Below are 27,989 nucleotides of genomic sequence, written 5' to 3'. Positions count from 1 at the left end.
GAGACCTAGAAGAAGCTCCTGGCACATGGTTTCGTATCGGTGCAGCTCTGGCCGTTGTGGCCATCTTGGGAGTGAACCAGTGGATGGAAGACCTCTCTCCATCTTTCTCTCTGCCTCTGCCTCTCTGTAACTCTGCCTTCCAAATAAATAAATCTTTAAAAAAAATACAAATAAAAAATAAATGAAGTAGTTAAACAAATTATCCTTTCAGCATTGTGATATATAGCCAATAATTATTCATGTCTTTGAAGAATTTTTACTACATGGAAAGTTTAAAAATGTGCTTAAAAATTCAATGAAACAGAGATGTTATGTGATTATACAAATACTGTATTTTCAATTATGTAAAATAATTTTTTATCTGCAGAAAAAGAATAAAGAGTTCATATATTAATAGTGACTATCCAAGGATAATAGAATTAATGGTTGATTAAACTTTTTTCTTCCTTGTACTTGTTGGTATTTTTCAAATTTTCTACTTTATATTTTAAACATTATATGAATAGTTGAAAGCATACTTTAAGTCAAGCAGTCAGACTGACAGCCTTCAATAACCTAATCTTATTCGTAGACCTGACTGTGATATCTAATAAGTCTCCATTTGTAAACTCTGGGATTCAAGGGAACACGTGGAATTAGGGGAACCAGTTCTAATTATCATTAGAACTCCATTAGAGATTTGGATTAAATGTACTTTTAATGTGTCATTTCATTTAAATATAATGTATAATAATATACACCTATTTTTTAATGAGTACATCAAATAGTCAATTGGATTTCACGTATTTTGTCACACAGAGTAGATTTGCATTTGGAAGTTTTCATTTTATAGGGTTTCTTTTTCTTTTAGAATTGTAGTTGATATGGTTGCAGCTCCAATACTATATATAGATTTTTCTGTTAAGTAGTGAAATAGAAATATTAAACAAGTATTCCAGAAAAATCTAAAGTGCATCCTAGTTATCAATGTTTTCATATTTTTTAATTTTGTCATTTGCTTTAATTGTTTTAGAACTTGAGACAGCAGATCCTTGAATTATTGGGCCCCATTTCAATGAACCATGGTGTACACTTTATGGCTGCCATTGCATTTGTGTGGAATGAAAGAAGACAGAGCAAAACCACTACTCGGACCAAGGTATGTGTTTAGCCATTTGAGTGTTTTTTCTTCTGATTGGTACATACTCATTTTCAATTCTCTTTGGGTTAGAGTGGGGCTGGGATAGGTGGGGAGTAAAAGAGCAAGTTTGTCTTACTCAAAATGGTAAGACTTGTCAACAGAGCACTAGAAATTTTGATGAGAAAGAAGTCCTACCCAATAGTTCTATATCCAGCTAACTTGCTCAAAGCATTTTCAGCTGTGCAATGCCTTAAAAAAAAGTCACTTATCTTTGGAATATGTAGTTCCACAAAGGAGTAATATACCAAAGAGGAAGAAGTTGGGGGATCCAATAAATTGGGATTCTAACACAGGTGATCTCTGGGATGATAGTGATAAAGGGGAGTCATCAATATGGCATTGAGAAGCCAGTGTAGTGAGGACCAATCCATCTAACACCATTGCCTAAAGTAAAAGAAACAGAAGAGAAGAGGAAAGGGTAAAGATAAATTATATTAAGGATTTGATTATAATATTAGAGGAAATTTATTACTGTTGGAGCACTTAGGGATGAAGTTTTTTGGTTTTTGGGTTTTTCTTCCTAGCTTTCATTTATCTGTTTGAAAGTCAGAGTTACAGAGGGCAAAACAGAGGCAGAGAGATAGATCTTCCAACTGCTGGCTCACACCCCCAGTGGCCACAACAGCCAGGACTGGGCCAGGGCAGAGCCAGGAGCCAGGAACTTCTTACAGGTCTCCTACATGGGTGCAGAGGCCCAAGGACTTGGGATGTTTTATGCTGCTTTCCCAGGCACCCCAGCAGGGTGCTGGATCAGAAGAGGAGCAGCTGGAACTTGAACCAGTGCCCATGTGGGATGTCAGTGCTACAGGCAGCAGCTTTACCCACTATGCCACAGCACCAGCCCCCTTGGGATGAAGTTTTTAAATTTTTTTTTTTATTTGACAGGTAGAGTTATAGACAGAGAGAGAGAGACAGAGAGAAAGGTCTTCCTTCTGTTGGTTCACTCCCCAAATGGCCGCTACAGCTGGCGCTGCACCAATCTGAAGCCAGGAGCCAGGTGCTTCCTCTTGGTCTCCCACGTGGATGCAGGGGCCCAAGCACTTGGGCCATCCTCCACTGCCCTCCCAGGCCACAGCAGAGAGCTGGACTGGAAGAGGAGCAACCAGGACTAGAATCTGGCTCCCATATGGGATGCCAGTGCTGCAGGTGGAGGATTAACCAAGTGAGCCACAGCACCGGCCCCCAGGGATGAAGTTTTAATAAAGAGAAAATGCAACAACAACAACAACCAAAAGTTTATTAACTCTAGGAGGAACACAAAGTTGTATTAGGAAAGAACTGCAGCATCTAACATTGTGTTGAAACAGGTTAAGCTGCTGCTTGCTATGCTGCCTTCCCATGTTGGAGTGCCAGTTAGAGTCCTGCCTACTTTTCTGATCCAGTTCCTTTCTAATAACTCCTGGGAAGGCACCAGAAGGTGGCCCAACTACTTGGGCATTGGTTACCCATGAGGGAGACCTGGTTGGAGTTCCAGATTCCTGGCTTCATCCTGGACCAGCCCCAGCCAGTGAGGCCATTTAGGGAATTAACAGCAAATACTTCCTTCTGTGTCTCTCCCTGTCTCTTTACATCACTCTACCTTTGAAATAAATAAATGAATTTTTAAAAAAGAAATAATAGCACAATATATAGCACAGTCACAAATCATGTGAACTTCAGATGCTACTTTAAATAAAATTACAATACAACCATGACTTCAGGATATGGGGAAAAACTATAAGATGGCTAAGTCTTTTTCTTGTAAAATAGGAAATCAGTAGATATTTTTTTTAAAATTGAAGAATCATGAAACAAGAGAATATTTGCAAATAATAAGAACTAAAAAATGCTGGAATATGGGTGTTTTTGATCAGGAGAGAGGGCAACATACTAATATATTTTCTTGTAAAGTTGATTGTCCTATTTGAGTTTTTGAAATGCTGCATATGTATTATATTGATAAAAATGTAAACTTTGCCTAAAGAACTTATTTTAAGAAGAGGCCTTAAAATAGTATCTTAAGTCTGTGACTTCTCAAAAAAAATTATATGCACACATACATACGTAGATAAAATAATATGTGTTACTCAGGTTATTCCTGCAGCAAATGAGGAACAGCTTTTGCTGGTAGAACTAGTTCGTTCCATCAGTGTCATGCGAGCAGAAACTGTTATCCAGACTGTGAAAGAAGTTTTAAAGCAGCCTCCAGCTATAGTCAAGGACAAGGTAAGAAAAAGCTTTACTTTCCCTTGTTTATAAATCCGTTTCAGATATGATGCTGATAGGTTAAGATCTTTTTTGTTTAGTATTGTAGTGTCCTTTTAACTATAGTGCATATTGTAGCAGTGACTGCCTGCAGCCCTTACATTGCCTTAACAAAAAGAGCTGTCAATATCTACATTGAATTGCTATGCTGCTCATTCCTGTAACTAGGGAAGAATAACAGTTCATTACTCTTATTCCCATAGGTACATCAAAGGCAGTCAGGAACTGTGTGACCAAATAGAAATTTTTCTCATCAGTTAAAGGGAAAACAAAGAAGTCCCAGGCCAAGATCTGCTTACCTTAGTTGTTGCTGTTTTTCAAAACTTTCATATTACTTTTTTTTATCCTGAATCGTTCAGTTCTATAGACCTCTCAGGTTTTGCCACAACCTTGCTTATAGTGAATGTCTTTTTCTTTTTTTTTTTTACCGTATACAATGCTGTGCTTTGAGGGCTACAGAATATGAGCAATATAGTCTCTGCATTCACATTGTTTGTCCTTAATTAGGCCAACATAAAAGTTTACAAATCAAAGAAATTGTGTACCTCTGGTTTCCTGCACGTTGCTTCAACAGTCCCAAGAGGCAATTTTTCTTAGAAAATATTTTCCAACTACAAACTTTACCAGCTATAACAATAGATGTAATCACATCACTTAAAGAATTATTAAATGTGCCTGAAAATATTGAATTCTTTTTTCTTTTCCTTGAATTGCCTAAGTGAAAAGAGTGTTCATGTTGGTGAATAGCCACTACTCTTATTACCTTTTTAATACTTTGGCTGCCTGTTCTAAAAGCCCCCTGGATACATTTGTCACAGGATGTTAAATTTGCACATAAAAGCTCAGTTAACATGGTGTTTTGAGTATCCATTTGTGCCACACATTAGGCTGTACATGAGATCTCAGAAAATAAGTAAAAGCCAAATGCACCCCTGCACCAACTGGTAACCCCTTAGTTAAGTTCTGATTTTTCTTTGTGTAGTAAAAGAAGAACCATTCCTAGGAATAGCAGGTACAAAACATAAATTAGTGTCGGTGGACATCAATATTATTTTATTACTAAATTGCAAGGATATATGTTTTTTTTTGTCTTTTACACTACACTGAGTTCTCTCCTTAACTTAATAGCCACATTTTAAACCACCAATAATTGATCTCAGATTTGAACTAACTATACTAATTTACCAGCTATATTTAGTAAAGTAGACTTATGTATACATTTAATAAAAAAGAACTCAACATGAGCACCAAGCACTTAAGAGGCTTAAAATAAAAGTAACTATTTCCAGAATAAATGGATCATTTAAAAGAGACTGTTGCAGTATCAACTTTGATATGTGGAAGAAAAATTGATAACCTTTGTATTCCTTCCATCTGTTTTCAGTTTTTAGATAGCCTTGTGTGAGTTTTCTCTAGTACATAGAAGAGGGAGATACATGTTTTGTGGTTTTTTTTAATAACTATTATTTCATTTTGGATATTTTTTAATTTCCTTATTAAAAATTGGCAGTAAGATACAGAGTAGTTGCAGCAATGAAAAAACAAAGGAAGCTTTTTTTTCACTATAAAATTGATGTCTTTTGTTTATAGAAACATCTTTCTTTGGAAGTCTGCATGCTTCAGTTTTTCTATGCTTATATTCAAAGGTAAGATTACTACTCTAGATCTCTCTTTACTGCATTAGCAATGAATAAAAGTTAGGAAATACAGGAGGAAAAGTAGCTGAATTCTTTCAAGAAGTCAATATAGACTTTTTTCCTCCATAAAACTGAAATCCTAGAAACAGAGAAACAATATTTATGACTATGTTAATACAAATGATGAGTGTACTAATGACCAAGCCTGACAAATCAGACATTCCTAAAGACCCAACAGTGTAGAAGCTACCTGGGTATTAAAATACTGAGATATAAGCAAATAATTTACTTAAATATAAATGAAAATACCTAATCTTGAAACCACGTTTAATGCCACTGAATCCATTACTATTTTTATATAAGTGAAAACGTAGCACTCCAGTTTGTTTTTTTTGTTTGTTTTAAGAATGACAATATAAAATGATTTTTGGTATTCTGTTTTGCATCTAGCTGACCCCTAGTCTGTTGGAGTTTTTGATAAACTTCTTACTTGAGAACATGAATCCTTAATCCTCCTATAAAGGGATAATTTAATTTTAATCACTATATTTGGCATCCATTTGTGATCTATGCCACATTTACAGAGTTGTTATTTAGTATGAGTATGTGAACCGCTTGTGACTTATAGCACCAGCTGCCTAGGATCGCAGTTTAGATATACAGAAGTGTTAGGATTGAAACAAAGATAATCTTAATTTCATTTCAGAAGAAAGACTGGTGTTCAGGATAGAAGCCCTCTCTGTCACGAGGCAGAGACTTATAGGTGAAAGAAAAAACACTAATATAAGAAGTTATTGGAGAGATAGGGAAGGGAGTAACAGACTATGATGTCAGTAATTCAGCTGGGAATAATTTCACTTTTGAGAATCTGTGTGATAAATGGGCTTTTTATAGGAAGATTTCTAAATTAATAAATTACATTGGGTATTTAAATATGTATAGTTTCCTTCTAATATATTAGTAGAAAATGTAAATCTTTTAGGATTTTCTATCATATCCTATAAACATTTTGAGGATGTTTCAGAGAAAATAACAGAAAAATATGTTAAAGACTGGGAGAATATAAAGAAAATTGAAGTTTTCTGTGGCTTTTATATATACAGACTACATTTATTTTACAGAATTCCAGTGCCAAATTTAGTGGATAGCTGGACATCATTGTTGATACTTCTGAAAGACTCTATACAACTGAGTCTTCCAGCCCCAGGGCAGTTTCTTATACTTGGGTAAGCAATTTCATTTAAAAAATATTATTTTGAATAAAAAGATAGTGCTACATGTTCTAATTGCTGAATTAGAGATGTTTTCAATGACCCTGTGATCTCCATCTTTTCATAGGGTTCTCAAGGTACAGAACTAGCTGTGTAAGGCCTGTGAAAAAGGAAGGGGAAGTAAGGGAAGAGAATAATGTATTTTTTAATATATAAACAAAATGTAAATGTGGTAACCTAAAACTTATAAAAGTAGTTACTTTTTTTTTTTTTAAAGATTTATTTATTTGAAAGTCAGAGTTACACAGAGAGAGGAAAGGCAGAGAGAGAGAGAGAGAGAGAGAGAGAGAAAGAATATTCTATCTGCTGGTTCACTCCCTAGATGGCCACAATGGCCAGCGCTGTGCCTATCCAAAGCCTGGAGCCAGGAGCTTCCTCCAGGTCTCCCACATGGGTGCAGGGGCCCAAGGACTTAGGCTATTCTCCACTGCTTTCCCAGGCCATAGCAGAGAGTTGGATCAGAAGTGGAGCAGCCGGGTCTCAAACTGGTGCCTATATGGGATGCCAGTGCTTCAGGCCAGGGAATTAGCCCACTCTGCCACAGCACTGGCCCTAAAAGTAGTTATTTTTGGGGAGGGGGTTACTGAAGAATCGAAAGGGGAAGGGTAGAGTAGCATGGTTACAGGTGAACTTCTTAGAGGCCAGGTATCTGAGCTAGACCTTGAACATAAGCAGGCTTGGAAAAGTAATTTTCTATGTCTTAGAGTTTCCTGATCTATGTTAATAATTTGTATAATTATTGAATAAATGCAGGTCACCCTTACTTACCTCCAATCACAGTGGTGTCATAGACATCATTTGTCTTTTGCTCACCATTACTCTTGGTTCATAATGAGTCCCTGATAAATACTATCTTGGGCAGAAATGGTAGGAACAGAAAGCCCTTGGGGAGACAGGCAGGGGAAAGATGTATTGTGACAAAGTACATTGTCTTGTTTGATGGTAAAGTAGGGCACAGGCTGTACAACCGTGAGGAATAAGCGTGGGTGAAAAGGGAGCTAGGTGGGGAAGGAACTTAAATATTATTTTGAGGAATGATTGCAGTTTTTGAGGACATGACTCTGGCACATTAGTAGGATAGGTCAGAGGGGACGGAAGCTGAGCTGGGAGTGCTATTTTAAGGGAAAGGTATGAAGAGTTTAAACTAGTGAAATAACAGGATGAAGAAGAAAAAAGGGGCCATCAAAATAGTTAGAAAAAGACACAGCTGAAAATAAGAATGGTAGATATATTATTCGGTGTTCTAGATATATTATTCAGTGTTCTAGAAGAGATGGATGTTTGACACCTTTGTAGCAGTTAAAGAAAATGAAAAACAATATATGAGGCTATGTTTGTTGAACACTTGTAGAGGCACTGGTGATTTAGGAGAGAAGAGTTTGGCAAAATAATAGGCAGAGATGTTAACAGGAAAGGGTTAGAGTGAAAAGGTAAGGATGGATTTTTCTTTGAAGATGTTTGATCATGAAAAAAATTACTAGATAACAGGAGAAAATATGGTTTAGAAGTTGTCATTGTAATGGTAAAGGCAGCTTGAGAATATTGAGTAGTAACAGCAAAGACTCTGAAGTTGAACCCTGCTCTGGTTCAAACCCCAGCCACTTTACTTATTGAATAGATTAGCCTCTGCAATAAGAGAAGTTATAATGATGTCTACCTTATAAATCTATGAAGATTAAGTAAGTTAATGGTTGTTGCATTCTTATAACAGTACTTGCCCATTAGTAAATTATCTAAATGAAGAATGATAGAAGATTCTAGAAAGGAGGAGACTTATTGATGGCAACAAATTCCAGAGACAACTGGGAGGGTGTGGAGCACAGGAAACTGCTAGAAAGGATTCATTGTCTTAAGATTTTAGTACTCAAAGATTGGTCTTTGAACCAGCAGTGTTGGAATCACCTAGGATCTTAAAAAAAAATGTAGAATCTCAGTCTTCACCCTAGATCACCCAGTAAGAATCTTTTATTAAGATTCCCAAGTGACTTGTGTATACACTAAAGTTTTAAAACTTTATTTGAAGATGTAAAGAAAGAGTGTAAACTTTTCTCAACCGTTTCACTTCAGATATTGAAGTGATCTTATTAATATTCAACAACACTCAACATGTTATCTGACTGAATATATATAAAATTGCCTAACTGCAGATAACTTTGACCTTTTAGTCAACTTCTATAGGTCTGACAGTGATTTTGTGTATGTAGCTGTTATTCTGTATACGTAACTTCTGTGATTAGCATTCTTAAGGAACTAACAGTTTTAGTTTGGCAACCAGTGGTCTAGAAAACTTTAAAGCCAAGGAGAGGGAGGGAAGGTGAGGGTTCCTCACTAAGATGGCTTCAATTTGCTGGTAAATGTGGAAATCTAATATTGATCCAAGAAGCAGAGAAGAAGTAGTGAGACAGTTGTGAGAGGGTGAGGAGAGTGGATTGGCATGTAGTAGCTGAGAGATACTCAAGACCCACACTAAACAAAGGGAGCTAGAGATCCTGCCCAACAATTTTAGAAATCATAATGAACCCGGGACCCTGTCTGTTTTGAAATGATCTAAATCAAAAAGCTGAGAGAGTTTTAAACACTGAAGATATAATGAAAAGAATAGGAGACTCAGTGCCTGTAATTCCTAGATCAGACACTCTTGTGGTCATTAATGTGCATGAGTTTCAGTGATGAGACAAATGTAACCACTGGAATCAAACAACATTCTAGAGAAAATTTCTGATTCTTCTGTTTGCAAATTCCATCCCTCGCCCCTATGACCTTGGGCATGCCAATAAACCTCTCCAAGGCAAGAATAACATCTACTGTACCTAATTCTGAGTTGTGAAGTTCCTTGTATATCACCAGATAGAATGCTGACTAATTTTACTTGAAAATTAAAACCATTTATTGTCTTTATATGTATATATTTATAGCTTCTCCCCCACAAGAGTCCTGTTTCATCACCTTCCTTAGTTATGTTTCCTTTCTCCATTCTCAGTTAATTAAGGATCCTATCTCTTTCTTAACGTGTGTATTAAGATTACATATTAAAACAACAAGTTGTACATTTTGAGATATATTGGAAACAAAAATCAGTTTTTAAGTTTCTGATTATTTACTTTTCTTGCCAGCAATTCTATTGATCCTCTAAAATTTTCCAATTACAAAATTAAAATTGATATAAAGGTTCCTCTTCAGTAATAATTATGCATATCATTTATCTTTAAAAAAAAAAAGTCAAAATAATGTTGAGGGGCCCGCGCTGTGGCGCAGTGGGTTAGCACCCTGACCTGAGGCGCTGACATCCCATCTGGGCACCAGTTCTAGTTCTAGTCCCGGCTGCTCCATGTCTGATCCAGCTCTCTGCTATGGTCTGGGAAAGCAGTAGAGGATGGCCCAAGTCCTTGGACCCCTGCACCCACGTGGGAGACCCGGAGGAGGCTTCTGGCTCCTGACTTCAGATCGGCACAGCTCTGGCCGTTGCAGCCAATTGTGGAGTGAACCAGCAGATCCAAGACATCTCTCTCTCTCTCCTTCCCTCCCTCCCTCCCTCTCTCCCTCCCTCCCTCCCTCCCTCTCTCCCTCTCCCTCTCCCTCTCTCTCTCTTTCAAATAAATAAATAAATCTTTAAAAAAAATGTTCAGTAGAATCTTAGCAAATGATGTAAATAGGCTTTTTTTCTTTATGAAATATTTTTAATCCATGTTATATATCTGGCAGCAAATCATTTGTTTAATTTTAAAACTGATTTTTAAACTTATTTGTTGATACATGAAACACATATAGAAAAATGCAGTACAGAGCTCCACAAGTATAAAGAATGTAACGTGAACATGCCCAGTATACAGTGACAAACACAAATTAAGAAATAAAATACCAGTGTCCTCTCTGGACCCTCCCCAATACCATACTTTTATCTTCCCAAAACAGTCCCTCTCTAACCATTGATGGATTTTGCCTTGTTTTTGAACTATGTTGCATATAGTATTTTTGTGTGACTTCATTTGTTCAACATGTTCATGAGATTTATCTCTATAATTTATTTACATAGCTATAATTAATTCATTTTTATTGCTATGTGGTATTTCACATTAGTAACATGCCACAATTTGTTTTCTTCTGCCTCTGGACATTTATCTTCCTTCTAGTTTTTGGCTCTTAGAAATAATGTTGCTATGAACATCTTTGTACATGTCATTTCATGCTTGTTGTGTTGATGGTTTTCAGTTGAATCATAGAATGTGTACCTGTACTTACATATGAAAAATAGAAATTGAGGCCACAAAGCCACTTACTGTGAGAATTTAGATTGTATCATTTTCTTTAGACTAATACCCAATTTCTTTTTTTCCTGTGGTTCTTTTAGGGTTCTGAATGAGTTTATTATGAAAAACCCTACTTTGGAGAATAAAAAAGACCAAAGAGACCTTCAGGTAGAGTAATCCAGATGGAGCGCTATTCCCTGAACTGTGTTTCTCAGAAGTGCCCCAGACTAGAAAATAGAAGGGTCAAATTCAATAATCTGTTTTTTCCAACTTTAAACATTCTGTGAAAATCAGCCATGTCTATAGTAAAATATCTATTGTTAGAAATACAAACTGCAAAAGTTCATATCTAGTATATGTATGTGTGTATGTGTAAACAATTCTTTGTCTCTTTAGGATGTAACTCATAAAATAGTAGATGCAATTGGTGCAATTGCTGGTTCTTCTCTGGAACAGACAACATGGCTGCGACGAAATCTTGAGGTTAAGCCTTCTCCAAAAATAATAGTAGATGGAACCAATTTGGAATCTGATGTTGAAGGTATTGCCCTCAAACATTTTGGTTTATTATCTGAGACATATATTCACTAAGAAGTCATTGCAACAAGTATTGTAAAACTCACCCCTTTCCTCATGTTTATCAAGTAGCTTTTTTCAGTGGAAAGCTGCCTACCTGTATTTTTACTTGACCTGTCTTTTCTCTTATTTAGATATGTTATCACCTGCAATGGAAACCTCAAATATAACTCCCTCTGTATATAGTGTCCATGCATTGACATTACTCTCAGAGGTAAATAATATAGTTTTTTCACATGAACTTTCAATAAACAGTTTTAGAACTAGATATTGTCAAGTGATTCATACAGAGGTTTTTTTTTTTTTTTTTTTTTTTTTTTTTTTTTTTTTGACAGGCAGAGTGGACAGTGAGAGAGAGAGAGAGACAGAGAGAAAGGTCTTCCTTTTGCCGTTGGTTCACCCTCCAATGGCCGCCGCGGCCGGTGCACCGCGCTGATCCGATGGCAGGAGCCAGGTGCTTCTCCTGGTCTCCCATGGGGTGCAGGGCCCAAGTACCTGGGCCATCCTCCACTGCACTCCCTGGCCACAGCAGAGAGCTGGCCTGGAAGAGGGGCAACCGGGACAGAATCCGGCGCCCCTGCTGGGACTAGAACCTGGTGTGCCGGCGCCGCAAGGCGGAGAGTTAGCCTATTGAGCCGCGGCGGCAGCCAGAGGGGTTTTTAATTTATAAAACCATTATGTACTTTTGGAACTCACTATATAAAGTTTTGACCTTTGGATTATTTAGTTTGCTAAACGTTAATGATAATATCTTTAAATATTGCTCTTCCTCCTCTCGCACTATTTTCTACAAGTGTATTTTTAAAAAAGAAAAGTGCTTTTATATCCCACTATGGTGAGAAGAAATGTAGATGGTATAATGATGCCTGATATTATAAAGAAGAAGATTAGAAGATTCTTGAGCTCTTTTTTATACTCTTCTCAGTTAAAAGTGGTATACTTTGTCCATGTTTATATTTTATAACAAACATAAAGGCAGATTGTGGCAAAAACCACTAATGTAAAAATTATTTTAAAAATTATTTAAAGAGATCTAAATTTAGATTTTTCTGATTTTAGGATATTCTAGTTTTTCTTCTAAGCTGAAAATCAGTACCTCTAGATTATGTCAGTTTCAGATCCAAGATTATTCCGTTTCATTTCTTTTATAGGTTTTGGCTCATCTTTTAGATATGGTTTTCTATAGTGATGAAAAGGAGCGAGTTATTCCTTTGCTTGTAAATATTATGCATTATGTTGTTCCCTACCTCCGAAATCACAGGTACAGTTGTTAGTCAAATAGATTTAAGTGAATACATGCCTATTAAAGATAAATGGTATTACCTTATTGTTTTTGGAATCAACCAAAAACAGCAATATTTTTATCTTGCATTATAATGGTTTTAAAAAACCTTACATGGGGGCCAGCGTTGTGGCACAGTTAGTTGAGAATCCACTTAAAATGGTTGCATCTCGTATCAGAGCTCTGGTTCGAGTTCCAACTACTTCACTTTCAATACAGCTTCTTGCTAATGTGCCTGGTAATAGAAGATTGCCCAAGTACCTGGGCCCCTACCACCACATGGGAAACCTGGATGGGGTTCTTGGCTCCTGGCTTCAGGAGGCAAGCTCAGCCCTGGCTGTTGTGGTCATTAATGGGGAGGGGAAATAAACCAGTGGTTGAAAGATCTCTTTCTCTGGCACTACCATTCAAATAAATAAATAAGCAAATATATTTTTCAAAATTGTTATATATTGTTTCTCCTATGGCATTTTGTATTCCATATCTTCATGTCATTGTCTTGAACTTTTACATATAACTTAACATGGTTAAATTTAGAACAGATAAGTTAAGGTGGTTTTTCTTCTTAATAGTGCACATAATGCACCTAGTTATCGAGCCTGTGTCCAGCTGCTCAGCAGTCTCAGTGGGTATCAGTACACACGGAGAGCTTGGAAAAAAGAAGCATTTGACCTCTTTATGGATGCCAGTTTCTTTCAGATGGATGCCACTTGTGTTAATCAGTAAGTCATCCTGTTGGTTTTATTTCACATGATAATGCATCTCATAGTCTGCTGAGGTCAGCTTCTGTCCTACAGAGTAGACCACTGTTCCTTAACAATAACGACTGCAACAAAATCTTAATCACATATCATATCCCTTATCTTTTTCAGTTGGAGAGCAATTATGGACAATCTGATGACACATGATAAGACAACATTTAGAGATTTGATGAGTGAGTATTGTGGAATGATAATCCAAGCAATATCCTGTTGTGATTAATTCTTTTTATTTTTTTAAGATTTATTTTATTTATTTGAGATATAGAGTTACAGATAGTGAGAGGGACAGACAGAAAGGTCCTCCATCCACTGGTTCACTCTCCAAATGGCTGCAATGGCCAGAGCCAAGCCAAATCCGAAGCCAGGAGCCAGGATCCTTGGCCAGGTCTCATGTGGGTGCAGGGGCCCAGGCACCTGGGTAATCCTCTACTACTTTCCCAGGCCATTGCAGAGAGCTGGGTTGGAAGTGGAGCAGCTGGGACTAGAACCAGCAGCCATAAGGGATGCTGGTACTGCAGGTGGAGGATTAACCCATTCACAACAGTGCTGGCTCCCATGATTCATTCTTATTATTTACGTTGCTCTTTTCTGGAAACTACTGAGTTTGCTTTTGTCGAGTTATCCTTAATATCCTATGGATATATAATGTTAAAATTTACAGAGTATAACTTCAGTGATAAATAATAGCTAAAACTATTTGTCCTTTGGGGACAACTAGTGAAAGGAAGGGTCCATGTCTAATTTGACTCTAAATTGTTGTCCAGCACACAGCCTGTAATAAGCACTCAATGAATAATTACTGAATGAATGATAGACTGACAGGTGGTGAGGCAGACTCAGTTGAATCCAAACTATTATACAAGCCATTCTAAATCTGTGGGCCTCTGTTTATCTCCCATCAAGGAAGAAAAGGGGCCAGTCTCTATTGATCAATCTCTATTAGTCCTTTACTCAATTTTGATAGTTTCACTCAATATTTTATCTGAAAAAAAGGTTTTCTTAATTTTTAAAACAGTATGAAAGTTACTAAAATTAAACAAACAGTAAAATTAGGTGAATCTGTAATATTTTCTATAAAATCTTTAGCTATAGTCTTCTGATGTGGAGAAAAGGCAGCATATTTTCTGTCCTCTTAGGGTTATTTTAAGGTTCAAATTTATTCAAATATTTCTTAAAAGATAACATTAAAGCTATTATCATAACTTTAATCAAGCTTTAAAAATTATTTCAGGAAGTTCGAAGTAAAGGGAATAGGCGTGTGTGTGATAGATTTTAAATAATTACTGAAGAGCATATATTTCCTTTGAAACTAAAGCTGCCATGAAAAGGCCTGGGGACAGAATACTCAATGCATAGGAAACAAAAATTACAAAGGTCTTGGGGTTGGAGCAAATGAATTTATCTAACAGCAGAAAAAAATAATGTCACTGCAGCAGAGTGAATTGGAGATAAAGAACAAGATATAAGGAAGGAGAAGTAGGTAGGCCAGGCCACATTGGAAATTATTTTTTAACGTAACATGAAGGATCTAAGCAGATGACGTAAAATATTAAAGGACTTTATATATTGATAGTGATTTTTGCCTTCTAAACCCAGAGTTCTAAAGTTTCCTGCCTCAACATCATAGTTCTTACCATTTGCTCTACTGGCATGTAGATCTGGCATGCTAGATCTGTTTCTCATTACTTCTGCACCAGATAGCAGTCCCAAGTCCTCTAGCCCATGCTTCTCTCACTTCTGGATATTATAGGACATTTAGCCATTTAAAAATGTATTTATTTATTTGAATGCAAGAGGCAGAGACAGATCTCATCTACTCACTGCCTTACTACCCAAATGCCTTTAAGAGCTGAGACTGGGCCAGGCTGAATCCAAGGAGCTGGGAATTCAGTCCAAATCTCCCATGCGGGTGGGAGGGACCCAACCATCTGATCCATAACCTGCAGCCTCCCAGATTGCATATTAGCCAGTGGAATCATAAGTAGAGTCAGGACTGTAATCCAAGCACTCTATATGAGATGCAGGTGTTCCAAGTGGCATCTTAATTGCAGTACCAAATGCCAGCCTCTAACCATTTTTAAAGGCAAACAGCAGAATAATCTTTTATTAAATGACTAGATGACTGTATAACAGTCTCTCACTTGCTTTTCTTTTTCCAGCTCGTGTAGCTGTGGCTCAAAGCAGTTCACTTAACCTCTTTGCAAACCGAGATGTGGAGCTAGAACAGAGAGCCATGCTTCTCAAAAGATTAGCATTTGCTATTTTTAGCAGTGAAGTTGACCAGTACCAGAAATATCTTCCAGATATACAAGGTAAATAGTGAAAACTAGTTTTACTTTCAGTCTTCCAAGTGCAGTTGTTTTTTTTTTTTTTTTCCTGTTTTCCTAATTTTAAGTTGGGATGAAATACACCTAGTATCAGTAGATGAGGAATATTTTATAGTTAGAAATATATCTACTAAAACAACAAAAGTTATCATCTCCAGTATCTAAGAATAATCAACACTGTGTTTGTAGTCTTGATTTTATTGTTTGATTCAAGTTTCCTAGGAATTCATGTTTGAGGATGAGATGTAAGATCAACTTGTTGCAGGCAAGTTGAGGATGAGATATTAGACTGACTTGCTGCAGGCAGGCCTATTAGAGTTTTACATTGTGAAAAAGAAGTTGCATCCCATAAGGAAAGAACCAAATTATTTGCCGTACCAGGAAGTTGTGGCTAGCAGTAACATATAGAGGTCTGTAATTTAGGGATATTGTAGGAGGGCTGTGTAAGGTATCAACTGGGTTTGGTGGCTGTCTATGTCCAGCGGATACTGGTACACTCATCACTCATGCCACCAAACAGTTCCACAGCTAAATTATGTGCTGGCCTCGCCATTGTGCTGTATGGCCTCAAGCCTCAGGAACTGACATGGAACCATTACAGTTGTCTCTATGAGATTTTTCTTTTCTCCCAGAAGAGAAATGGCTCCTTCTTTCTTAACCATTTATACCTAATTTCAGGTATATGCAGGCACTTCAAAAACTTTATGAAATTAAAAGCTGTTTATTTTGATGCAAAAAACTTGAAAATAATGCAGTTTTAGATCCCTCAGATGCATTGATCAATCTACAACAGATTGGAATACCTTTTAAAGTTAAATCACTTTTCGGCCTTTTAGCAAAGATCAAGTGTAAAGTTGATCCTTCACCACAAATAATGTGAAAAGTACTGGACTAGATGGTACAATTTTATGTGTAACTCAAATATTTAGTTATTGAAGATACTGCTTTTCTTTCAGAGAGATTGGTTGAGAGTCTTCGTTTGCCCCAAGTTCCAACTCTTCACTCTCAAGTGTTCCTGTTTTTCAGAGTGTTACTTTTAAGAATGTCTCCACAACATCTTACCTCACTCTGGCCTACCATGATCACAGAACTTGTGAGTTAATTTTAATTCGTTCAGATTATAAATCTAAACCATAAACAAAATGTCATTTGTTTCCATGTGTTTACTGGATAAAAATTAATCTTGGAAGAGATTATTTAAACCAGTTAATGACAATTTTTACAATTCAGAACAATGAAACACATCAAATTTTATCTCCATACAGGTTAATGTTTCATATATGCAATGTAAGTGGCAGCTCCTTGTGAATCATCATTTTATCTCATCTAGTTTAATGAGCAGGCTTTTATAAGCCACATTTTTCACTTTATCATAGACAACAAGCCAGCTCCCATCTGTGGCAGGACCTCTCATGATAGAGATGGTTGAGCTATATTTAAATGGAGTGACATAAGGCATCAACTCACTCTTGAAGTTTAACAGGGGCAGGTATTTAGCCTAGTGGTTAATACTATGGTTAAGACATCAGCTTCCCATATCAGAGTGCCTGGGTACAGTTCCCAGCTCCTGACTCCAGCTTCCTGCTGCAGACCCTGGGAGGCAACAGGTGATGGCTCATGTAATTGAGTTCCTACCACCCACATGGGATACCTGGATTGAGTTGCTTGCTGGCCCTCAGCTTCAGCCTACCTCCACCTATCACTGGCTTTTGCGAAGTGAACCAGCAGATTGGAGAGAGTCATTAGCTCACTCACTTGTGCTCTCTCTCTTTCCCCCTCTCAAATCAATAAATTTTAAAAAGAATTTTTATTTTATTTTATTTATATTTATTTATTATGCTTGCTTCAGAGAGACTTTACTGTAAACAACGAAAACCTTCCCAAGTCCCACTTATGTAATTTTGTTCTCCCTCCCTCCCTAAACCATAGCCAGTCATTTTCACAGGAAGGATTTGGGGAGTTGGGAAAGGGAAACAAGTAAAGAATGAGAAAGGAATTTCTATCTCTGAAAACCCAGTTTTATAGTTTTTTCCATGAATTTAAAATTATTATATATATATAAAAATAAATTTGCTTTAAAATTTCTTTAACTTATTTTTTATTTATTTATTTTAGTAACTGTGACTCTGTTCCTTAAAGACCTAAAACAAAAGCCTGTTTTCATCTCACTGGATTCTGCCAAATGATCAAGGCTCTATGCTGCTAAATTTACTCTTTTATTTTCAGGAACTATGTATAATTTAAAGGATTCTGAATTTTTTTTACATTGATAAAAATATAGCCTAAATATAACATGAAAGAATTAAGTGGCCAGTTTAAATAAATGCTTAATATTTATTTCATGGTCTTCAGGTACAAGTATTTTTACTGATGGAGCAAGAACTCACTGCTGATGAAGATATTTCACGGTAATGTGATTTATTTCAATGCATTCTCGTCAGTTCTTAACAAAAATTATTCAGAAAGTTCCTTAGCACCTAATAGCATATAGATACTATTTATCTGAATCCTTCATATATTTAATACATTATCTAACTCATCATGTTTGGATACAATATTCCTTAAGCATTTAAGACTAGATTAAACTATCTGCATTCATGACCTTTGTGTGCTAGACATAAATTTACTTTAAAGCAGTGCAGTATTTGTACTACATGAGCCATATTGGTTTTGGTAGGTCAGATCTGTCCCTGAAACCTTGTACCATAATGAAACTCATTATGGTAGATACCCCTATTACCAAAGTATCTAGATCTTCCAGAATGGCTCCAACTTAACATGCTATAATTTTATTCTTTTTAGTAGAAATAGTTTAGTAATGTATAATATACATTATACATTAATATAATTTTAAAAGTTTTATACAGATTTAGAAATTGAAATTTTTCTTTAAAACGTGTCATGAATATATTTTATCATTTTTGAGCACTAGATTTATTGAGTCCCCTGTACTAGTAACTGATTTTTATTATTATAGAAAGCTTCCTCCCATGTTTGCGGAAAGAAGTTGGTTAGTAGTAAAGTTTCTTGGATTTACATTTTTTATTTTAATATTTGAGTCTGATTTTTTTATTTGGGAACAAAATTAATTTAGTTATGACCTTGCTTAGCAATTACTGGTACGCTTGTATCAGGATGATTATGAAAAGTATTAGTTGGTACCATTAGATCCGCCAGGAACTCCTTGTGGGAAAATGAGTGCAGCTGCTGACAGTACTCTCTCCTGCCTGCAGGGCTTCCGGCCCCTCTGTGGCTGGCCTGGAGACCACCTACACAGGGGGTAATGGCTTTTCTACTTCCTATAACAGCCAGCGCTGGCTAAACCTCTATCTTTCTGCTTGCAAATTTTTGGATTTGGCTCTGGCATTGCCCTCTGAAAATCTTCCTCAGTTCCAAATGTAAGTAAAAGCAATGATATTAAGTGGATATTTTTGAAAATACATTTTCTTTGGCCACTAACATCTGAGACTATTTAAATATTCTTTGTACAAGTTAAAATAGTCATAATTTTTACTAAAGTAATTTTTGCAAGAAATATGGCAGCACAGTTATTGGAATAAATGGTGTAATTTTTTTTTCTTTTTTAGTTTTTCATTTATTTGAAAGGCAGAGCCACAAATAGAAAGGGAGAGACAGTCACGGAGAGATCTTCCATGCACTGGTTCTCTTTCCAGATGGCTGCAATGGCTGGGGCTGGGCCAGCGCAGAGCCTCCTCCTGGTCTCCTACTGGGATACAGGGGCCCAAGTACTTGAGCCATCCTCCACTGCCTTCCAAGGCCATTAGCAGGGAGCTGGATTGGAAGTGGAGCAGCTAGGATGCCAGCATAGCAGGCAGCAGTGTTACCCAGTATGCAAATGCCAGCCCCAAGAGGCTTATTTTTGTACTGTGGAAAGACTGGAAGTGGGCCATACTTAAAATCAAGGAAGCTGGGTTTTTTTGTCTGTTTTTTTAAGATGACAGTAAGCTGAACGAAAAGGAATGGAGGAAAACTGATTAAATTCTCAAAATGCCTTATTCATAAGTGCTCAAAAATAATTTTTCATGTCTGAATTTTAAAAATTGGCAAAGTGTATGAGTTGTCTTATTAAAATGTATTTAAGGTAGGGGCTGGCACTGTGGCATAGCCAGTAAAGCTGTCGCCTACCACGCCGGCATCCCATATGGGCTCTGGTTCAAGTCCCGGCTGCTCCACTTCCAATCCAGCTCACTGCTATTGTCTGGGAAAGCAATGGAAGATGGCCCAAATCCTTGGGCCCTTGCACCCACATGGTGCATAGGTCACATGGGAGACCTAGAAGAAGCTCCTGGCTCCTGAATTTGGATCAGCCCAGCTCTGGCTATTGCAGCCATCTGGAGAGTGAACCAACTGATGGAAGACTTTCTCTTCTCTCTGTCTTTGCCTTTGCCTCTCTGTAACTCTTCCTTTTAAATAAATAAATCTTTTGTTTAAAAAAATGTGTCTAAGAGAATTTATCCACAGTATCATATGTGTATTTGTGTATTATTATACTATGTTGTATTATTCAGAAATAGAATATTCATGATAAAGAGTAAGATCTCAAAATATTTATTCTCTTTTTTTTAATTTGGATATGCATAAATCTCCAAAAGTTGCTGTTTCACAAGCTTTCTTTCAATTTAATGGTAGGAATCGGAAATTATTTCTACATTATTCAGTGCGATTTTTCTTTCATTTGAAAATCATATTTTTTTAAGATTTATTTATTTATTTCAAAGGAAGAGTTAAAGAGAGGCAGATGCTGAGAGAGAGAAAGAGGTCTTCCATCCGCTGGTTCACTTCCCAGATGGCCACAATGGCTGAAACTGTGCTGATCCAAAGCTAGGAGCTAAGAGCGTCTTCCAGGTCTCCCACATGGGTGCAGGGACTCAAGGACTTGGGCCATCTTCCACTGCTGTCCCAGGCCACAGCAGAGAGCTGGATCTGAAGTAGAGCAGCTAGGACTTGAACTGGTGCCCATATGGGATGCCAGCACTGCAGACGGCAGCCTTACCCACCACACCACAGTGCCAGCCCCAAAAAACATATACTTCTGTTTTTGATAAATTTCAGTGGTTGAGTGTCTGTCAAATTGATGCTACTCCTAGAGGAGTTAAGAAAGGGTATAAGCAGAATTGTAGGGAAGTGACCAAAATTAACCAGAATACTTAAATTTCACAAAAATGATAGAAATGATGCCCTTCAGTGGTCTGCGATGAACATTAAGTAGTGTGTTTAATTGCACAGAACTCTGATTCTACGTGACAAAGACCAAAATTAGTTCATAAATTTTACTAATCAAGATATACTTACTACAAAAGGAAGAGAAACATGCTATAATAAAAATGACAAGTTTTTAAAAACTAATGTTTTTAAAATTAATTTTTTAATTATAGAGTAGGAGAAAAGATGGAGAATTTCATAATCTCTAGTATCTGTCTAGGCATGATCTACATTTCTTTTTTTTTTTTTTAAGCTTTATTTATTTATTTGAAAGATTTACAGAGAGAGATCTTTCATCCACTGGTTCACTCCCCACATGGCCACAACAGCCAGTGCTGGGCCAGGCCAAAGCCAGGAGAGCCTCCATGTGGGTGTTAGGCACCCAGGCACTTGGGCTGTCTTCTACTGCTTTTCCCAGGCCATTAGTAAGGAGCTGGATCAGGAGTGGAGCAGCCAGGACAGGAATTGGCACCCATATGGGATGCTGGTGTCACAGGCAGTAGCTTTACCTACTATGCCTCAATGCTGGTCCCACAAAAAATTATTTTTAAAATCCATGCAGGTTTTTTTTCCATAGTACCCATTTTCCATGACTCCTTGAAGACCCTTGGTAAATGATAAAAGTCTAACATGCTTTAATGCTTAATAGAAAAATGAGACAATAAATAACAAAAATAATAGTTTATAGAAAACAAAAGGCTTTTAAGCAAGGAAAGATGCTGATCTGTATTCACAAGAGAAATTACCATTAAAATGATAAATAATCAGCATGGTAAAGATGTGAAAGCTGCTTTCCATTTTTACTCAACAATAGAAGCATTCTTATGCTTGTTGGAAATGTACATTGATTGATGTTGTCTAGTTCTTCAAAGATGGCATTTACCAAAATGTAAAATATACGTGCATTTTAAGCCCATAATTCTGCTGTTTCCAAGGATTCTTCCTATCAGTTTAGTTTGGTATGTTCACAAAAATATGTGTTATATAAGGGTAACCACTGTGGCACTTTTGTAATATTAAACAGACAGTCTAGGAAACTGGTTAATCAGTATCTTCTAACATTGGAGTTCTATAGCTATTAGAGAATGGGGTTTTATATGATGAGGAATGATAGCCAAGAAATGTAATGAAAGCCAAACAAGCAGCAATCATTTGTTTTCTTTTAAAGCGGGGAGGTTTGGTCATGTGAATCTGTACTCTTATATGCATAAATTCTCTTTGGTATGAAACGAGCAACACTGATGGATCTTAATATGAGAGAGAGAGACTAGCTTTCTTTGGTGTGTCCTTTAATACTATTTACATGTTTTCCATAGTCAGACAACAGTTACTTGTTAAAGACTAAACTAAGGTGCAAGCATTTGGCGCAGCATTTGGATGCCCTTGGGATGCCCACATTCCACGTGGGAGTCTCTAGATGTGGGTCTCAGCTCTACCTCTGATTCCAGCTTCTGCTAAAGTCACTCTAGGAGGCAGGTGATGGCTCCAGTAGCTGGGTCCCTGCCACTCATGTGGGAGACCTGAATGGAGTTTGGGGAGCCTGACTTTGGCCTGGCTCAGAGCCACTTTTTTCAGGCATTTGCAAAGAGAACCAACAGATGGAAGATCTCTCCCTCTCTGCCTTTCAAACAAATAAAAAATATTTTTTAAAAAAAGAAAAACAAATACAAGGGAAGTGTGAAAGAAGTCCTACTTAATTTTTTTCTTTAATTTTCTCAGTTCTTGGCCCCTTTACCATGTACTTAGGGAACATTTGGTCAGATACATTGGGAAATCATCTGAGTGTTAGAGTATGAAGAGAAAACAAAATAAATGCAATTTTCCTCTTAAGTTTTAGATTATTAACCTACATGGAAGAAAATGTTTGAGTACTTTGTGCTCATGAAAAAATTAGTGATGCGCACTTGACAAGTTGATATATAATCTGCCCTTTATAGCCCTCTGAAATTTTACTGAAGAAAGGCTCAGCGGTTAAGAAACACATCAGGCTGACAGGGCTGCAGGTGGCACAGCTGACATTTGAACCTTTATATAGTGAGGTGATGATCATTTTACTATTTTACATGGCCATTTCCTTGTACGTACAGGTACCGATGGGCTTTTATTCCAGAAGCCTCAGATGATTCAGGTTTGGAAGTCAGAAGGCAGGGCATACATCAACGAGAATTTAAGCCTTATGTGGTACGACTAGCAAAACTTCTTCGGAAAAGGGCAAAGGTATTGTATATTTTTTATTCATTTCTGTTTTCCTTTGTGTAAATGTTGCATTAGTGAGGCATTTATTAACTACTTCCTGGAAAATAGGTCATTATGTTGAGATAGTTTTAAAACAAGTCTCTAGTTCCTAGAATTAATGTCTATGAGCCTAATATTACCAGACATTTAAAAAATACATTGTAAAAAGTAAATTTTTTTTTTGACAGACAGAGTGGACAGTGAGAGAGAGACAGAGAGAAAGGTCTTCCTTTGCTGTTGGTTCATCCTCCAATGGCCGCCACGGCTGGCGCGCTGCGGCCGGCGCACCGCACTGATCCGAAGGCAGGAGCCAGGTGCTTCTCCTGGTCTCCCATGGGGTGCAGGGCCCAAGCACTTGGGCCATCCTCCACTGCACTCCCTGGCCACAGCAGAGAGCTGGCCTGGAAGAGGGGCAACCAGGACAGAATCCGGCGCCCCGACCGGGACTAGAACCCGGTGTGCTGGCGCCGCAAGGCGGAAGATTAGCCTATTGAGCCGCGGTGCCGGCCTAAAAAAAGTAGATATTTTAAATGAATATTGGTTACCATACTAATGTTTTAAAGAGAAGAAAAGGGAAGGCTTTTATACATTAATAAATCTACTTTAAAATATTTCCCTCTCAAAAAAAGAATGAAAACTTTGGAACATTGCATGTAAGTACTTAACACTCTAGCCCTAAATAGTTTTCACATCAAAACTAAAGAATTTAATACACCCACAATATTTGTCCTGATGATATAATATGAAACAAGATATGAATTGAGAAAAATGCAAAGGGATTGTCAGATTTATTCCAATAGAACTAATCAGTGGGTAAGTAGAAAATACTTTAAATTTTTAAAAATTGATTTCTTTAAAATGGGTAAACTTCAGTCAAAATAATAAAGGGGCTAGCCATTAACATTGATTCAGCTTACCCATGTGAAGTAAAATCTGTTAAAGTTCGTTTTCACTCAGTGGTTTTCCCTGTTTAAGTTATGGCTTACACTAAGAGAACCTGACCCTATACAGCAGGGGTGGGAACATCTAGCCTGCAGGCCTGTATAAGCCTTGTGCAGTTGTTCAGTCTGGTCCTGCCAAGGCAACCACAGGTGGGATTCAAAATTCAATAAATGTATGGCAGGCTAATTTTTAAGATGATAATTTCATATGGCCCGTGAATGATGTTATAAATATCCAAATGGTCCTTGGCAGAAAAAAGGTTCCCTACCCCTGCTGTACAGCTATGTAACAGAACCTAATTTTCTCATAAAGCTCGCCCTTAATTTTATTTTGTAGTTCCCATTGCTGATGCTGATTATGTCCCATTATAATAGATTTCAAGACCCTCCCCACCAGGTTTTTAAAGCACTGCTCAAAATTAAACTGTCTCTCTTAGAAAGAAGGGACTCAAAAATACAAAGCATTTACTTAGACAAGTGTCTCAAGGAAAAAGTGGGAATTTGCTTTGTATTTAAAGCATACACCATAAATTAAATGTAGGAAGATATAATTGGTAAAATATATCATGTCTCCTACCTTTGTATCTTTCAGTATGCATCAGGCTAAGTGATTAGAGGCTTTTGCACAACAACAGAACAATAATGAAACTGGCATGCTCACCTTGGGGCCTGTATTCCTTTTTGTCTTTTTTTTTTTTTTTTTTTTCATTTAAAAAATTTAAAACCAAATTGTTCAGTTTGGGGATGAGCTGTTTTGTGAGGCCTAGTTTACAGTATATGCTTTGAGTGCTCAAAAATTCCCCCATCTTCTGGAGTTCCCTAATCAGGTAGCAACTCTTAAACTGAATTTCACAAACTATACAATGTGGAATGGAGGTTTTATTTGAGGACTTGAGGACCTTGATTGAGAATCCCAGTTGTTTTAAGGGTGAGATAAAAGGACAGAGATAAGGATGAAAGTTGGGTTCAGAGGTTACGATAGGACTTGAGTACTTCACTTTGATCCTCTAGGGTTTAGAATAATATAAAAAATCCAGAAGCAATATGATTAAATAATTGCCCATGCACATACCATTTATCCCTGCATCTTGTTAGAAACAGGAATTTTAATAAGACCCTTGCTTATCCAAAGGATATATAATGCCAGTCTTTGGCCCAAAACTTGACCCACAGAATCAGAAAGACAAGATTTTTATTTGAAAACTTCTTCCCATCCAAATCACTTTAAACAAGGTCTTCATGGCCAAGCATACTTCTACTGCAACAAAGGCTATGAGTTCTCCTCTTTCCTTCCACAGGACAAGGAGGAGGACTTTAAGACAGTGATTTTGGAGGGATTGGAGATGGCCAAGTATCAGGTGAGGGTGGCTGTTTGATGCTTGTGATATGGCAGAAAAAGCTGCCACATCTGGACCAAGTACTGAGACACAAACCCAGGTCTGGATTTCAACAAGTCCCAGAGGTAAACAGGAAGGAAGTCTTCCTTCAAGTGTAGACTAGGGAAGTCAAAGGAGAGATCATTTATATGAATATATGTCTAAGTTACCATTGAAGAGGAGGTATTCTGATTAAGGACAGTGAAAATACTAAAACAGGTGCCCTCTTCTTGGTCAAGAGCTTAGTAAAAGTCCCTTTCTTAAAAGCATACCTTGATAGGAATATAAGCAGAAGGTTACACCATAGTTCTTAGAATTGGAAATAAAGTATTTAGAGTATAAGCATATTATTCCTTTTGTCAGTATAAATTCATTTCTGCATACCTTTTGATTACTACTAAAGTGTAGTTTGATTTAGGGAACTACAAGTGGAATGATCAGCCAGTATTTGAACAATGGTAGTCAATAATGTAAAAGCCAGTCAGTGTCATAATTAAGAGAAAGGAAGATGATTTTGTGTATCCTGTAACCTAGATCAGAAGTTAAATAATTGCTAAAAAATAGAGAATTGGTTTTTGCTCTTTGGTTTTTTGTTTTTCTGTTTCCAATAAAGAGCAAGGTGATCTTGGGTGATCTTGTTTGCTCCTGGAGTCTTCTTAAGTTATGTTGTTCTTTTTTTTTTTTTTTTTTTTTTTTTTTTAATGTATCTATTTTGCTTGAAAGTCAGTTAGAGAGGCAGAGAGAGAGAATCTTCCATCCACTGGTTTACTCAGAGATGCCTTCAATGGCCGGAGCTATGCCAATCTGAAATCAGGAGCCAGGAGCCTCTTCCATGTCTCCCACGTGGGTGCAGGGGCTTTGGGCCATCCTCCAATGCCTTACCAGGCCATAGCAGAGAGCTGGACTGGAAGTGGAGCAGCTAGGTCTCGAACCAGTGTCCACATGGGATGCCAGCACCACAGGTGGCAGCTTTATGCGCTATGGCCCCCAGCTATATTTTTCTTATGACTTGACTTTAAGCAAACCAACCTTGAGAGAACAAACAAGAAAATAAACTGGACTTTGTTTCTGCCTTCTCCCCTAGGAATTTAGTGATAAAACATTAGGTGGGGCAAGCATTTGGCATAGCAGTAAAGAAGCCACTGTGATGCCTGTATCCCATATGGGTGTTTCTTAGATTTGAGTCCCAGCTGCTTTCAAGTCCAGCTGCCTGCTAATGTGCACTCTTGAGAGGCAGCAGATGATGGCTCAGGTATTTGGGCCTGTACCATTCACATGGGGAACCTAAATTGAGTTCCAGGTTTCTGGCTTTGACTTACATGAGCCCTGGCCATTGCAGCCATTTGGGGAGTGAACCAACATATGAAAGATATCTCTTCCTCTCTTTCAAATAAAAATTTTTAAAAATATATCAGAAAAACAATGAAATTTTCTCAGCAACATCTGATTAGAAGGCAAATTCCCTTTATTAATGAATATGACAGAGGGTAATTCTACTTCCTAGGTCCCACATAATCAGGTCCTTTTTCTATCCAGTTTATCTCTGCTTAGTGGTTCTTATATTCATCTTATATCCAGTCAGACATCTTCAGTTCTTTCATATCTTTACCTGGATAAACTGATACATGTGTCATTTACCTGGCTGCTGCTTTTTTTTTTTTTTTTTTTTTTTTGAGAGGCAGAGCTAGAGACAGTGAGAGAGAGACAGAGAGAAAGGTCTTCCCTCCATTGGTTCACTCCCCAAATGGCCGCCACGGCCAGCGCTGCAGCAATTCGAAGCCGGGAGCCAGCCAGGTGCTTCTTCCTGATCTCCCATGTGGGTGCAGAGACCCAAGCACTTGGGCCATCCTCCACTGCCTTCCCGGGCCACAGCAGAGAGCTGGACTGGAAGAGGAACAACTGGGACTAGAACCTGGTGCCCATATGGGATGCCTGTGCCACAGGCGGAGGATTAACCTAGTGAGCCATGGTGCCGGCCCCTACCTGGCTTCTTAAACTGGTCTCAATACACAAATTATTTGTTTGTACTGAGTTGACAATTTTCACATTCTCATTTGACTTAACTACAATATAGAGATTAAATTTTCCCATTTTATAAGTGTTGAATCTGTAGGCTGCCCAAGGATACCACACAGTAAACAAACAGCAGAGGAAAGACAAAACTCTGATTTTGACTCCAGGCCCAGCTTTCTTCTCTGGTTGTTGAGCACAAACCAGGAGGTGGCAGTGTCTCTCCAGAGGGATCCCTTCCTTTGTACTGCAGTATGGACATTCTGCTCACTTTGGATCCTTATGCCAAGTTTAGGGCATTTGATTAAAAGGGAAGTAACTGCTTTACTAATGGTGAATATGAAAGCTCTTTGTCCCTTCCTAATTTTCTTCTGTTGTCATTTTGTGAACTAATCCTCAGTGTAGACTTCAGAGTCCAGCAATCTGGGAGCTTTTTGAGTATAAGCAAAGCACAATATTAAACTTTTACATATGACTCTCTGTCCAAAATGCCATGTCTGCTGAGCTTGCCTGTGCATTCTGATTGGAAAATGTAACTGCAATGTCAGAGCCCTCCATATAAAATTAGTAAGTGGCACTGAAAGGTCTCAAAAGCAAGGGGTTTTAATCAAATCTAGACTGGAGACAAAGTTATGGTTTGTATTTGTTTCTTAACTCTAATTGCAGATGTTCACATGCT

The 27,989-nt window shown here is 37.5% G+C and overlaps 1 protein-coding gene across 13 annotated transcripts in view; it reads left to right on the top strand.

Annotated features, from left to right (window-relative positions):
- The window catches only part of DOP1A (DOP1 leucine zipper like protein A), a 110,613-nt gene that overhangs the window by 81,962 nt on the left and 662 nt on the right, over positions 1-27,989 (top strand). For 5 of the 13 annotated variants that reach the window (XM_070073829.2, XM_089332964.1, XM_089332963.1 and 2 more), the window contains 16 exons: positions 1,013-1,138; positions 3,251-3,385; positions 5,015-5,070; positions 6,183-6,287; positions 10,681-10,747; positions 10,976-11,120; positions 11,290-11,369; positions 12,307-12,416; positions 13,010-13,159; positions 13,310-13,371; positions 15,358-15,510; positions 16,482-16,618; positions 17,878-17,933; positions 18,759-18,923; positions 22,836-22,965; positions 25,223-25,282. In XM_070073829.2, the coding sequence (XP_069929930.2) occupies positions 1,013-1,138; positions 3,251-3,385; positions 5,015-5,070; positions 6,183-6,287; positions 10,681-10,747; positions 10,976-11,120; positions 11,290-11,369; positions 12,307-12,416; positions 13,010-13,159; positions 13,310-13,371; positions 15,358-15,510; positions 16,482-16,618; positions 17,878-17,933; positions 18,759-18,923; positions 22,836-22,965; positions 25,223-25,282 (1,737 nt within the window). Of the gene's footprint in view, positions 1-1,012; positions 1,139-3,250; positions 3,386-5,014; positions 5,071-6,182; positions 6,288-10,680; positions 10,748-10,975; positions 11,121-11,289; positions 11,370-12,306; positions 12,417-13,009; positions 13,160-13,309; positions 13,372-15,357; positions 15,511-16,481; positions 16,619-17,877; positions 17,934-18,758; positions 18,924-22,835; positions 22,966-25,222; positions 25,283-27,989 lie in introns of those variants that run through there. The other 8 variants (XM_070073831.2, XM_070073832.2, XM_070073830.2 and 5 more) reach the window with 4 other exon arrangements.

The sequence above is a fragment of the Oryctolagus cuniculus genome, chromosome 5, assembly GCF_051225735.1.
Source record: "Oryctolagus cuniculus isolate XC-2025 breed Fujian yellow rabbit chromosome 5, ASM5122573v1, whole genome shotgun sequence".
NCBI classification, from domain to species: domain Eukaryota; kingdom Metazoa; phylum Chordata; class Mammalia; order Lagomorpha; family Leporidae; genus Oryctolagus; species Oryctolagus cuniculus.
The sequence above is the reverse complement of the archived record's forward strand: the minus strand, read 5'-3'. Positions and strand labels throughout refer to the sequence as shown.